General features: G+C 38.1%; 1 protein-coding gene across 1 annotated transcript in view; it reads right to left on the reverse strand.

Moving 5' to 3' along the window:
* Positions 1-732: 732 nt before the first annotated feature.
* The window catches only part of MFSD2B (major facilitator superfamily domain containing 2B), a 37102-nt gene continuing 24196 nt past the window's right edge, over positions 733-13638 (reverse strand). Inside the window, exons 8-14 of the mRNA XM_039345881.1 lie at positions 12704-12825; positions 11971-12054; positions 10755-10835; positions 8722-8831; positions 6994-7137; positions 4773-4949; positions 733-3936 (exon numbers count right to left, since the gene is read on the reverse strand). Of these exons, the coding sequence (XP_039201815.1) occupies positions 3873-3936; positions 4773-4949; positions 6994-7137; positions 8722-8831; positions 10755-10835; positions 11971-12054; positions 12704-12825 (782 nt within the window). The 3' untranslated portion in view covers positions 733-3872. The remainder of the gene's footprint in view (positions 3937-4772; positions 4950-6993; positions 7138-8721; positions 8832-10754; positions 10836-11970; positions 12055-12703; positions 12826-13638) is intronic.

The raw sequence follows: 13638 nt of genomic DNA on the forward strand, positions 1-13638 counted from the left end.
TTTCTTTGGTTTTGATTTAGCAGAATGAACAATTTCATCCCTATTAAATCATGGCACATTTATGCACATTCTTTAAATGCAAGGAGTAGCATTTTGAATGTTCACACTATTTGGATCAATAGGGAAATCAGCAGCGCTGAGGTGAAATTTGATCATAGTAGGTAAGGAAAATCAAAGATAGCTCAATGACTGTTCTTGAACTGCAAATGCCAGTTATATTCCAGCAATGGAATTTGAAAAATTCCAGTTTCCAAGGTCTCAGCAGAGCTGGCTGCCACCAAAAGAAAACAGAGGATTTTCCACCTTCCCCGTAAAATCCCTTTTGAAGTTGTAAGCACTTTTATGTAATTATTTGAATGTCATCTTTGAGGCTGCTTTTTTCTGTTTAATCATATCCAATTTTTGGAGATTGCGTGGAAAAGTCCCTGCAGTTTTCTTGGCAAGGTTTTTCAGCCATGGTTTGCCATTGCCTTCTTGCTAGGGTTGAGAGAAAGTGTCTGGCACAAAACCACCCAGCTGTCACTTTCAGCTGTAGGAGGACAGCAGTGGCAAACCACTTCCAAAGCACCTTGCCAAAAAGCTGCAGGCACTTATCCAGGCAGTCTCCCAAAATAGGATATGATTGAAGGGAAAAATAAATATTATTAGAATGTCATCTTTAAAAACGGTTCTACTAATCAAACTTAAGTGTTTTGTCTGTGTCTCCAACAAGCCTTATGAAAAACATTATTCTTTCCCATAAATATATATGTATTTTACCTATTCCATACATGCAGAATTCATTTTACAAACTTTCATGATAAACATACTAATATGAGAAGCAGATTTTTACAAAGACAAAGGATATGAGAAAAGATAGCTTTTATCTTTCTTTCAAATGTAATTTCTCAAGTCCCTGAAAAGGACAAATTGGTTCTCCTGTTATTCCTTTCAACATAGGATAGTCATTATAAAATGTTCAATTCGATTTTATATTTAAAATATTGTAAGGTTAACAAAATGTCATCACTTCAAATTTTCCAGTAGTTTGTACATCATTGCAAATTTTGCTGATTGCTGTCAAAATAGTTTCCTACTATATTCTTATAATTGATAATTTTCTTGGCAGTCTGTATATTATAGTGATACCTCTCTTTGTGCATGCGCTTGAATGCATGTGTGCTTAGACACATACACCCAAAATATACTGTTGGTTATCTGCTTTCTTAAGTCGTAGAAAAAAACACTTCACAATATTCCACAGATAAATTGCATTGAAGTCTAGCAGATTTATTCAAGCATTGAGGCAACTATTGTATATAACAAACACTATTTGCAGTCAAGCTAATTGTCATACTGTATATTTTAGGGTCAAGGAGACTTTGGATGAAAGTAACACTACACACCTAATTATTCAGGGTACTAAAGACCTGTAGTGACTTGGAACTTTTAAAAAGACTTCTTATAGATGTAAGGTATGACTGGATGGCTACCGTTAAGTATGGTTAGAGATAGTCCTCGCCTTAACTATTTGTTTAGTGACCTTTGAAGTTACAACGGCAGTGAAAAAGTCACCTATGACCAATTTTCACACAACCATTCCATGGTCATGTGACCAAAACTTCAGCTGGCAGCTGGCATGTATTTATGACAGTTGCACTGCTCTGGGGTCATATGATCACCATTTGCAACCTTTCTAGCCCGGGTCCAACAAGCCAACTGGGGAAGCCAAATTCACTTAACAACCCAAGATTCACTTAACAAGTGCAGTGATTCACTTAACAACTCTGGCAAAAAAGGTCATAAAATGGGGCAAAACTTACTTAACAACTGCCTTGAGCCCATTTATGGTCATAAGTCAAGGACTACCTATATTTTTTATTGAAAACCTTCCATAAAATTTCATACACATATATGAGAAGCTCTTTACATTTTTGCTGTTTTTGAATTGCTTTTTTTCTCTTTATTATTTTTTCTCTTTTATTAAATAAAAGCAAAAAAAAAAAAAACCCCAACTGTAAAGGACGACATTGCAACAATTTTTTAAAAATACCAAGGATCAAATAAAATTACCCTGGTCTGGGTTGCAAAAATTCAGATGACCATTAGGCAATAACAAAGTCGGAGTTCTCAGAATATCTTTGTTGCCCCCCAGAACTTATTGAAGATTTGCTGCCAATATATGAAATTTGACTCTATTCACAAAGACTGTGCTCTCCTCCCAGCCAAATCAGATCATCTAATCAATGCGGGGCTTTTGTACATTAAATCAAAAAGGACACTGGAATTTGTACTTGAGAACTTAAGTCTCCCGAATAAAACCTTCATATTGTTTAGTTTTTTTTAGCAAGCTTGAGAAAGAAAAAAGTTTCCAAGGGTTTTGTGAGATGAATTGGACAGAGAATGGCACAACTGCTATATGCAATATTTATTGTGTTGTCGTTATTTTATCAATGTTGCTTAATTCTATAACCAGAGATGCTACTTTGCTCGTTACTCTTATGAATCTTGCATATGAATAGACAAAGACTTAACTGATTTTAGATCATATTCTACTGAGCTGCATTTGGTGAGTGGGAGTGCCTGTTTATGTGTATTTTAAAAGCAAATAGACATACAATTTACCAGGTATACTTTTTTCTACAAGCCTTGCTGAAAAATAATGTTAAGTCACAATATTGCCCAGCTGTTATCCAACTTCGTTATTTCATAATGTCTATTGAGAAAGCCGAACTACTTTTGAAATAATTAATACATTTCTTCAATCTAAGAATGATTTTAATCTATGAATTCGTTAACAGAAATAAAGATCCATTTTCAAATATATTTGACTATAGTTTGGGCTATTATCTGTCAGACTTAGAAAGTCTACATTCATTTTTTTTTTTAAAAAAAAGTCTGTAACTTTTCATGCTGGCAGCATTAAAAATAGTCACATTTATATGTCACATTTCACCACTGCTAGGCACCTAGTGAGGAACCTGTGTTTCTGTTTCTGTGAATGGGCTGACTCCAAGTTGACATTTTCAAGAATCTAAATTCTATTGGCTGTACTTGTGCAAAACAGCAGTGAATGGAAAGTAGTATTACAATCAGTTCAGACAGCATGGATGATCTGCAATTTGTGTAAACCATGGAATAATGACTTCTGCCTTGTCCATTTGCCACAGAGAGGATTATAGCCCTTTTAAAAAAAAAATGTTTCAATTGCATTCTCCTGGAGCACACAAAACTGCCATTGAGCCTCTCAGTGAAAATGCTTTGTAGAAGTACTAATAGTGCAAGCTAATGCCTCCATCAAGGGAACCCATAGCTACTATAATGTTAATTATAATGTCTCTCAAAATGTTCAGTTGACAGAGTATATCTTCTTTGCTGAGTTATTGATAAAACGATTAAGGTGGGATTAAAAATATCTATACAAAAAACACAGATGAAGCCAGCAGTTTAAATGGCAATGCATTGATGATAAACAGAATTATGCGATTAACAAAAATTATGGGATTTCCTTTGGTAGGAACCATAACCTATAATTAGTTGAAATTCCCTCTAACCACACTGTCTTGGTTAACAGCTTATGGATAGCGCTCACAAGACCACGGCTTTTATCTCGCCAGGCAGCTGTTCTCCTCAGTATAACATGTACTGGTACTATATATGAAAGAAGAGAGAACCACCTATTGCATCTTATACATAGCTCGTGCAAGGCTTCATAATAATCCAGCAGTACATATGTACAGGCTCTCTAAGCCCATGCTCCAAAGCGTTGTCTTTCTGATCAGACCAGCCTTGGTATATGGGTGGTTAAACACTGGTGGAATAGGACAAATGCCTTCAAGCATGCTGAAGTGCTGCCCTCTGGTTGTATTTTCATTAGCATTGGACTTCTATTTTTATTCAGGCTTTCCAACATAACTGCTTTCCTCAACAATGTTTTCAGTCTTCACATGATTCCTCCTGTTTCATAAGACATGAAATAATCTTGTGTAAAAAAACAGTTTACATTGTAATTTAAACATGGCATCTGCTGGGCTTGGATCCCACCTTTTAATCATGACACACACATATACAAAATATGAGACAAAAGTTGTCACGTTAAAATGTTTTTTAGAAGCTGTCCTTTAGCTTCAGAATCCAAATCAATTAATACTGGCCTTTAATTCTAACACCTTGTAAGCTCTGGTCAAATATATTAGGATTTATTTCCTGTTGTTTGTACATCATCTCTATGGAAAAGCCAGTTTCAGGACAATGCAAAATAAGTGCATTGTAAGACCTACCAAAGTCAAACACCACAAGTCTGTAAGAGAAAATATGGTAATTTATATTAAGGGATAGTGTTTTATTTAGTCCAACGATGAGAGTAGAAATTTTGCATGCACATCATTCTGGATTTAACTCCTGGCTTTTCTGAAACTGTGAAAATCAGTATTGGATTTAAGTTTAAGAAATCCTCCAAAATTCAACAGATTCAGCTTTCAAAGAATTAGCTTTACAGTGTGCTCTTATTATCCAATGCAACAACTTATTTTGGGGTGAATATTTTACTTGCTTTATGAGTTTTCTGAATTTGTTAGGAATCAGAAGCATTGTTTATGCACATGGCTGAATAAACGGGGGCATTCAAGGAATTACCTTTAGTAATTTATAATTTAATAAAAAGATTTTGCTTTTCATGAATTATCATATATTTTTTACTGTAACACATTTGACTTTTGATTTAAAAAGCAGCACACCTCTTTCACCAAAGAAAGATGTTCACTAGGAGAGGCTCGGTATTAGTACAAACCTACCTTGAGTTTTCAAAGGCATATTTCACTTCCTTTTGACTTTTCTCATTGATTGGGTAAAACAGGAGTATGAATAAGCCTAAAAGGATGAGGATGGATGGAATTCCACCAACCAAGATTTTCAGCGTGATGACAACATGGGTGGACTGTACGCACATCCCTGATTTGTAGCCAACAAATCTATTAAAAAGTCATGCAAATATTACTATAATTTATTCAAATAACAATACACAACTAAAATTCATTTCACACCTCTCCCCCTTCAATCTGAATATTGCTGCTGTTATTTTCTAACCCTTATTGGCTTTTTCCCATCAGTTTTTTTTTACGTAAAGACCAATCTTTTTAACACTGATGTCTGACCTTAAAATAATGGCTCTTATATTTATAAAGCAATCTCAGCAATTCATTCATTACGATCAGAACAATAGCATCCTGATCTCCATAATATTGGCCAGTTCCCTTAATCCATCCCATTACTTTCTGCCCTATGAAGCTACAATGTGCTTGGCAAACTTGTTTCACTTAATGGATTGGTTCCACCTTGTGGGCCGGGATAGCTTGCTTATTTATTTTCTACATTTCTCTACCATCTAAAACTTTAATGGATTCTAGGGAATCCCTAAGCTTATATATAAAATGCAATATAACATCAATATAATAATTAAAATAATTTGAAGCTAATTGGTGATTAAATTAAACACTAAAAGTAATAGAGTAAAATCCATTCAATGGAATATGGCACCAGGGGTTTTAATTCAGGTTTTAATCCCTGAAAGGTTTCAGAATAGCTAGATTTTCATCTGCTTCCGCACCCATCATGAAGGTAAGGGCCATTCTCACTTCTGCGGGTAAACTATTTCAGAGGAAACACATTGCATGCTCTTCTGCCTCCAGAAGCGGTGAATGCTCCAACACTGGAAGTTTTTAAGAAGAGACTGGATAGCCATTTGTTCGAAATGGTATAGGGCAGTGATGGCGAACCTTTTAGAGACCGAGTGCCCAAACTGCAACCCAAAACCCACTAATGTATTGTCGGGTGCCAGGTGGGTGTGGCTCATTGATTGAATGTGGCCAATTGGGTGGGTATGGCGCATTGGATGGACGTGGCTGTGTTGGGACTAAAAAGTTCAACCAATCAATTCCAACTTTGTGAGATCTTTTTTTTTCCCTGCAAGAAGTTGAAATTGATTGATTGAACCCTTTTTTTTTTTGCACACGGCAGTGGAGGCCTAAAGCGAAAAGGTTTTATAAAACCCAGCTGAAGGCCTAGGACTGGGGCAACGGCGCGCGTGCCCACAGAGAGGGCTCTGCATGCCACCTGTGGCACGCGTGCCATAGGTTTGCCACCACGGGTATAGGGTTTCCTGTCTGAGCAGGGGGTTGGATTAGATGACCAACTTTATTATTATTATATTATTATTCCAACTTTATTATTATTGTATTATTATTAATGTGGTCTTATAGACTGCTGTAAACTAGCAAGAGTTGGAAGCTAAAGTAGCCACTAACACAATCACCTGGAACCAGAAAAGAGTCAGAAGTAGAAATGACAACAAATTCTGGACTCCCCTTTTCTTGTTATAGCCAGCCTGCTATCTCCCATCATACCACCCCCTGGGTCAACAAACAAGATTGGAAACAGCCCAATTAATTTTAAATTGGTTTGGAGGCCCCGGTTCAAGCTGGGCTCCACATCTAAATCTGATTTCAGAAATTCAAAAGCAATTATCCTTCTTTTTCTGTTTCATGAAACTTGTAGAATATTTTGTTAAAATGTCTTCCCTGAATTGGAAGAAACATAAAAGCAGAATAAAATCTGGTGGATTGGGTATGCATTGATATGAACCCTTTCTTAAAACAAGTTCATACTGAAAATGTCTTTATTATATGCCTGCATGTATGGTGAGTAGAGCAACAGAGATAGCTATAAACTGATTACATTTTAAAAATAAATAAATAACGTAGTAATCTTTATCACAACAAACTGAGTAGTTAGAGATTACCTGCAGGCATAACGACAAGAGCAGGTGTAGGCAGCGCACAACCATCTAGTTGCTAAACTGCAGTGCCTAACACACCTAGGACACCGGGACAATGGCAAAGAATGCAGGAGTTGTAATTTATCAATATCTGGAGTGCCACAGATTACCTATCCCTGTGCCCCTTTTACCAAATTAAACAAATGCAAGATCCCAAAGAAACCAAAACTTAAAACACTCACTGTAGACTGAAGGAAGAAATTCCCATTCCAATTCCAGTTGATATCTTTGTGAAAAAGATGAAGGACGAATAAAAGATAGTTTCATGCCCTGATAAGTGAATGTTCTGCATTCGAAAATGGTCAACTACATCAGGCAGCATAGACCTTTAACCGACAGAAGCAGCTTAGTTTAAGCCCCCAATTTAAATCAAAAAAGTTTTTAAGTTTTAAAAAATGTCTGAAAAAATATTGTTAGAATCTTTCACAATTACAGGGAGATTTAAAACAGACTGTTTCTGTGTACTGCAACTCAAAAACTGACTTTGAACAAAACTCTAGAACTCAATTTATTTTGCCTTTATACAGCACTGGTAATCTTTGACTTACAACCATAATGGTTGTCTACCCATTAAGGTTGTTTAAGTTGTAAAGCGAGACATCCACCTGACCAGGGGTAGGCAACCTTGGCTCTTTTATGACTCATGGACTTTAACTCCCAGATTTCCTGAGCCAGCTATGATGGCTCAGGAATTCTGGGAGTTGAAGTCCACGAGTCATAAAAGAGCCAAGGTTGCCTATCCCTGCACATGACCAACCCAATTTGACAACAACCTTTTTTGTAGTGGTTATTAAGTGAATTACCATGGTTGTTAAGTGAATCTGTAGTCATGAAGTAAATGCCAGGGCTGTTAAGTAAACCCATTGTTCACTGAGGCATTTTTTTTGCTGAAAACAAAGTAAATGCCAGTTTTCAGGGAAAAAAGGACATAAATCACGGTCACTTGACAACAGGACACTGCAAATTGACATAAAATACAGGCTAGCTGCCATGTGCCCAAAATCTGGATACATGATTATGGGATGGTAATGGCTGTCATGACTTTGGAACCATGTTGTAAGTACCTTTTGAGGGGTCCATCATAATTTTGCCTGGTTTTAAGTCAATAACTATCTGTATAACTGCCATTCATACTTCTGCTAATTTTTGTTCTAATAATAAATTCCATTTGTGCAAAGCTTTCTTATTTTTCTATCATTCCAGTCCTTGAAAATAACAATAATATGCAAAAACAAAAAAACAGGGATCACATGTGGCCCCCTCCTTAAGAATAAGCAAATTGTGCACGATCACTACAGGGTTTTTTTTTTTTTTTAAAAAAAATGTCTTTAAAAATCATGCGATTCAGGACTTAGTAATTGGAAGGTAACTGATCTGTAAATTAAATGCACATTTTAATAATACATTTTCATATTTTCATATTGCTTTAAAATAATACTTTTATTAAAATTCTTTTAATACTCTCTAAATAATACCTTTATATATAGTTAATAGGGATAGTTTCATATGCTTTATTGCCTATTCCTATAATTTTTTTCCCATCTTTTGGATTGGCCATTAAAAACCACCGGGATTTTAATCGTTTAGCCTTAGACCTCTCTTCCACTGGCTTTCTCTTAAGATTCTCGACAAGATTTTTGAAAGATCTGATCTCTTGACCACACTATCTGAGGCCTCTCAATCGGGATTGTCTGTAGTCTCAAGAGGTCCCAGCCCTAAAGACGCTGCTATGTATCATTGCACTGAATCGATTCCATCAGTATTAATTTTTAATTAAACTAGATGAAGCACCTTCTGGAGGCAGACCGCAGGGTATCACCCAAAGGCTAAAGTGCTGCTTTTAGCCAAATGCAGCGGATATTCCCCTGCACACCCTGCCCTTATGCTCACTCTCTACAACAGACTCTTACCACGGCAGGAGGAAAGATGCTGCAATGCTAAATCCAGATACAAAAGCCACAAGGTAGGCAAGAAAGACATTTGGGATCGTCACCAGCACGATTACAGAAGGAATCATCAACTAGAATGAATGGAAATAAGGAGAAAAGCTAAATCATTTCATCCATGATTGGACATCTAAGAAAGGGCAATGCCTTAACTCAGACATGTCAAACACAAGGCCCGGGGGCTGGATGCGGCCCACGAAGTAGTTTCATGTGGCCCGCAAAGCCATCCTGGAAACAGTGAGGGAATGGCCCCCGCTGCCTTGGCCCTGGCCAGCCGGGAGCCAATGTACAATGTTGTGGTGGCCATCTTGGCACTTGCCCCAGTGGACCATGCCTTGACACTTGCCCCGGTCCCACCCTCTTCTGCCAGAGACCCTCAGATCTGTCCCACTCCTGCCCAGGCCCCCACAGGCACCCTTGACACGAATGATGTAGAGCTGGCCACGCCCATCCAGTAGGCCACACCCACTCCATCCATACCCACCCTGTAGGCTGCACCCACTCTGGCCACACCCACCTGGCCCCTGAAGGGCAACTGCAATGCTCATGCGGCCCTCAGTGAAATTGAGTCTTAACTAGACAATGATATAAACAGGATTAAGATTACTGTACAGTCATGGCAATGACAATCATTATAGGTGTGACCATCACCAGCTCATCTAGATTAATAACATGGGCAATGATAGACATCAGTTTGCTAGAATTTCAGACCTGGGACAAAACCCTGGGATCTTCCATGTGCAAAGAATGTGTTTCAAAGTGCTATCGTGGTGAATGGTCTTTTTTAATTTTAATTTTGGTTTTCCTTCTGCTTTGAAGGTCATAGAGCAGTACTTTTCAAAAATGTACATCAAGAGTACATGCTACACGCTCTACAACAGTGCCTTTCAAACTTGGTAACTTTAAGAATATATGGACTTCAATTCCCAGAATTCCCCAAGCAGCATGCTGGTTGGGGAATTCTGGGAGTTGAAATTCACACATCTTAAAATTGCCAAGTTTGAAAAATACCATTGGGGAGTATTTGGCTGTACTCTTTATCCTTCTATTTCAGATCCACCATAAATAGAAAATCTGTAGGACAAGAGGTGTTATTTCTAGAGACAGGGTGCCTTTAGTTTTCAGCCACATAGTCTGGTATCTGTTGATCTGCACAGATTATAAACCATAATAGGAAGAGATTCTTAATCAACAGGACAAGAACCAGGAGCTACAATTAAGGACAAGAACCAACTAGCTACAATTAAGTCATCAAATCATCCCAAAATCACAGATTAAAAAAACGGGTTTAATATAACTAGCAAGCATGGCCTAGAAAAGACTATTGCTCAAATGATTACATTCAAGTTGTATGATTATTGGGACTACGCAGAGCCTTAAATTCAATGTCAAAAGGGTGTTTCAAAGTGCTTAGGAGCACAACAAGCCCAGCACTTCTGGAACTCTTTAAAGCAGTCACATTTTTACTTCGCATATCATAGCTGCCCTCTGCTGCTGCCACATGATCATGGAAAAAGGCTTGGCTGCTTTAAATCTTGTGGAAAAAACTGCAAGGACTCTTACGAATTCCAGAGGGTTTAGCAGAGAGATTTATTGCGCAGGTTCAGAAGCAGTAGCAACAAGCAATTCTGAATCCCGAGGGCGGGTTCAGACTTCAGTTTTATACTTTCCCTTTCTCAGGAACAAAGGAATACACATTGAAATACACATTGTGATACATTAGGTCCCTATCTCATGGGTATACAATGGAGAGAGTTTGCTAGATACATTGTATCCAAGTGCAATGCGCCTTAGGTTAGTCACATATTACTAACACAGCATTTTTCCAGTAATTATGCAGACACATCATTTTAGAGATTGTTCATTGTTCATTAATCCACATTATTCCACCTTAAAAGAGTTACAGACACATGTTCCATTCATGCCTTTGTATGCTCTGAAGCATCTTTTTGGAATCTAATCTGAAGTGTAGCCATAAGTATTAACGGCCTACTTACTGATATTCCACATGCTGCTTTTTTTTTGCCAAAATGTTTCAAAAATCTTTGCCAGAACGGGACGCTCACTGTAGCTGATACCTACGTGTTATAATGAGGAAAAAAAATGTCAGATAAGGGAAAATGTGTTTATGGCTTCCAAGGGAATTAAGTGTACAATTTGAAGATTGCAGCATCATACAAATACCAATAGCTACACATCACAAAAGGGCAGAAGCGTGGACTCTAATGGAGTCAGCCTAAAGAGATGACCATGGGTTTAAAAAGGTGACCAGAGAGACAGAAACCAATACAGATAGTCTTCTGTTGCTAAGTGAGACATTTGTTAAGTGAGTTTTGCCTTATTTTATGACTTGTCTTGCCACAGTTGTTAAGTGAATCATTGCAGTTAAGTTAGTTAACACAGTTGTTAAGAAAATCTGGCTTCCCCATTAGCTTTGCTTTTCAGAAAGTCATAAAAGTTGATCACATGATGCTGGGACACTGCAACTGTCATGAGTCAGTTGCCAAGTGTCTGAATTCTGATCACATGACCATGGGGATGCTGCAAAAGTCGTAAGTCTGAAAAATGGTAATCCGTCACTTTTTTCAGTGCCATTGTAACTTTGGTCACTAAGTGAACTATTATAAGTCGAGGACTACCTGTACTTTTCTTTTTATTATATTCACACAATATAGTTACAGAAGGAGAAAGGCCTTCTATCATGAAAACCTGATTTTCATATAGGTATGGACCAGTGATGGCGAACCTTTTAGAGACCGAGTGCCCAAACTGCAACCCAAAACCCACTTATGCATCGTCGGGTGCCGGGTGGGCATGGCCCATTGGCTGGGTGTGGCCCATTGGGTAGGTGTGGCCCATTGGGTGTGCGTGGCTGTGGTGGTAACGGTAGACTGGATGGGACTAAAAAGTTCAATCAATTAATTCCAATTTTGCAAGATCTTTTTTTTCCCTGTGAGAAGTTGAAATTGACTGATTGATTGAACCTTTTTTTTTTTTTTTGCACACGGCGGTGGAGGCCTAAAGCAAATAGGTTTTATAAAACCCAGCTGAAGGCCTAGGACTGGGGCGACGGCGCACGTGCCCACAGAGAGAGCTATGAGTGCCGCCTCTGGCACCCGTGCCATAGGTTCGCCATCACAGGTATGGACCATAGAAATAGGATAAGAAAAGACATACCCACACAAGGAAGCTTAGCTTTGTCTAAACACTTACCAAGATAATCACCACTAAATTTTGAAAGTGACTGCGAAGACCAGCTGCGTAAGTACAAAAGAGAACAAAGTTTCCTTGTTCTATCTAGAAAGTTGAAGAAAAGAAAAGAAAAGAAAAGAAAAGAAAAGAAAAGAAAAGAAAAGAAGTGCTGGTTATTGGGTGACGTGTACATTTAATGCATCATCATTAAAAGAAAAGAGAACTATACTATTAAGGTAGACCTGATTCAAATGTGAAGGAGGATGGATAAATATAGTGATAATGTAAGGTTTTCTGTTTACAATTCATACATTTCTTGATACGAGTACATAGTAATTGGCTTTTTAATCATTTGAAAAAAAGCTTTTTATATAAAAGCATATTAAAAATCTTTGGTCATGGATGCTTTTTGTGCTATAAGTTGTATCTATCTTTTCTTTTTATATGAATCCAGGAAGGAGGTTAGCAAACCTGTAACTGTTGACACCACAGGATCACGCCCACTGACTTTCAACATTAAAAATCTATACATTTTTGATAATGAAATAATAAAAACACCAGAAGATAGCCAAAATCTGTAAAATGCCCCCAGAAGATATTGGGCTGATTTTTACGGAAAAGAGGGTTGGTCTTTAAGGAAAGTAAGATTACATTCAGTATATATGATCAAGTTCTTATGCTGCAGCTGCATAGACTCTTCAATGCAATTTATACAAACCATGTTGATGCGGACACTGTGTAAATTAAGAATTACCTGAACCGCTGTTAAAATCAGAAGAAATGCTGCTGTAAATATCAAATATGGTTGATGCTTCATTGCATGCTTTTGTCCTTTAAAGAAAGGAACTTTTTTGTCTGGCATTAAGGTGTATGGATCTATAATGGGTGGAATATATACAACTGTCAGAATCCAATTATATTTCATCTTTAATTATCAAACATAGAAACTCCCAATTCTGCCTTCTCTGGATTCTGCCATAAGAGGGAGAAAAGGGGGAGAGCAAAGGGGCTTTATGGCCCTCACTTCCTTCAGCACACTTCAAAGGACTGAATGTGTGTTTATTGTGGCCTCTAAGCTTTAACATATCAAAGAAGAGTAATTGCCTTTCATGTAGTTATCTGAAGTCTCCATCCAGACGGAAGAAGAAAGGGGATGGAATTGTGATACTTGAAACTATCACTGGAAGGGGGGTTGATTGGGTGGGACTACTGGGGAACCCCTTAAAACCTTGAATGGGAGAGCTTGAACCCCAAGTCCTGTCTAGCATGCCTGCAACCATTTTCTCTTAATAAAGGATTCCTGTTGGAAGAATTATTCCAAGAGTTCTGTCTTCTTAAGATGCAAAGTGGGGTGGGTCCTTACATTAGACAGGACTTGCAAAATTAATCCACCTGGAAGGAAGACCCTTGCCGGGGGATTTTGCAAAAATTTACCATGTCAGACAATGGAGCAAAAGAGGGGGAAAACTCCCTGGAAAGAGAGCCGCTGACCCAGTTGGAACCTTGCCAGATGTTGGGATCCGAGAGGCCAGATTCCTCAGGAGAAGAAGTGGTGGAGACACAGGACCACAAGCCTCGCTGGTCGATGGGCGTTGGAAAGAAAAGTGAGTGGGGAAAGGAATCAAGAAAGGTGACCCTGAGACGGGGGACCAAGCAACCAGAATGGAAGCAGGAGATGGAGAAATCCCT

This window comes from Crotalus tigris, unplaced genomic scaffold (genome assembly GCF_016545835.1).
Source record: "Crotalus tigris isolate CLP2741 ecotype Arizona unplaced genomic scaffold, ASM1654583v1 scf7180000017980.1470182205:1502881, whole genome shotgun sequence".
Taxonomy (NCBI): Eukaryota; Metazoa; Chordata; class Lepidosauria; order Squamata; family Viperidae; genus Crotalus; species Crotalus tigris.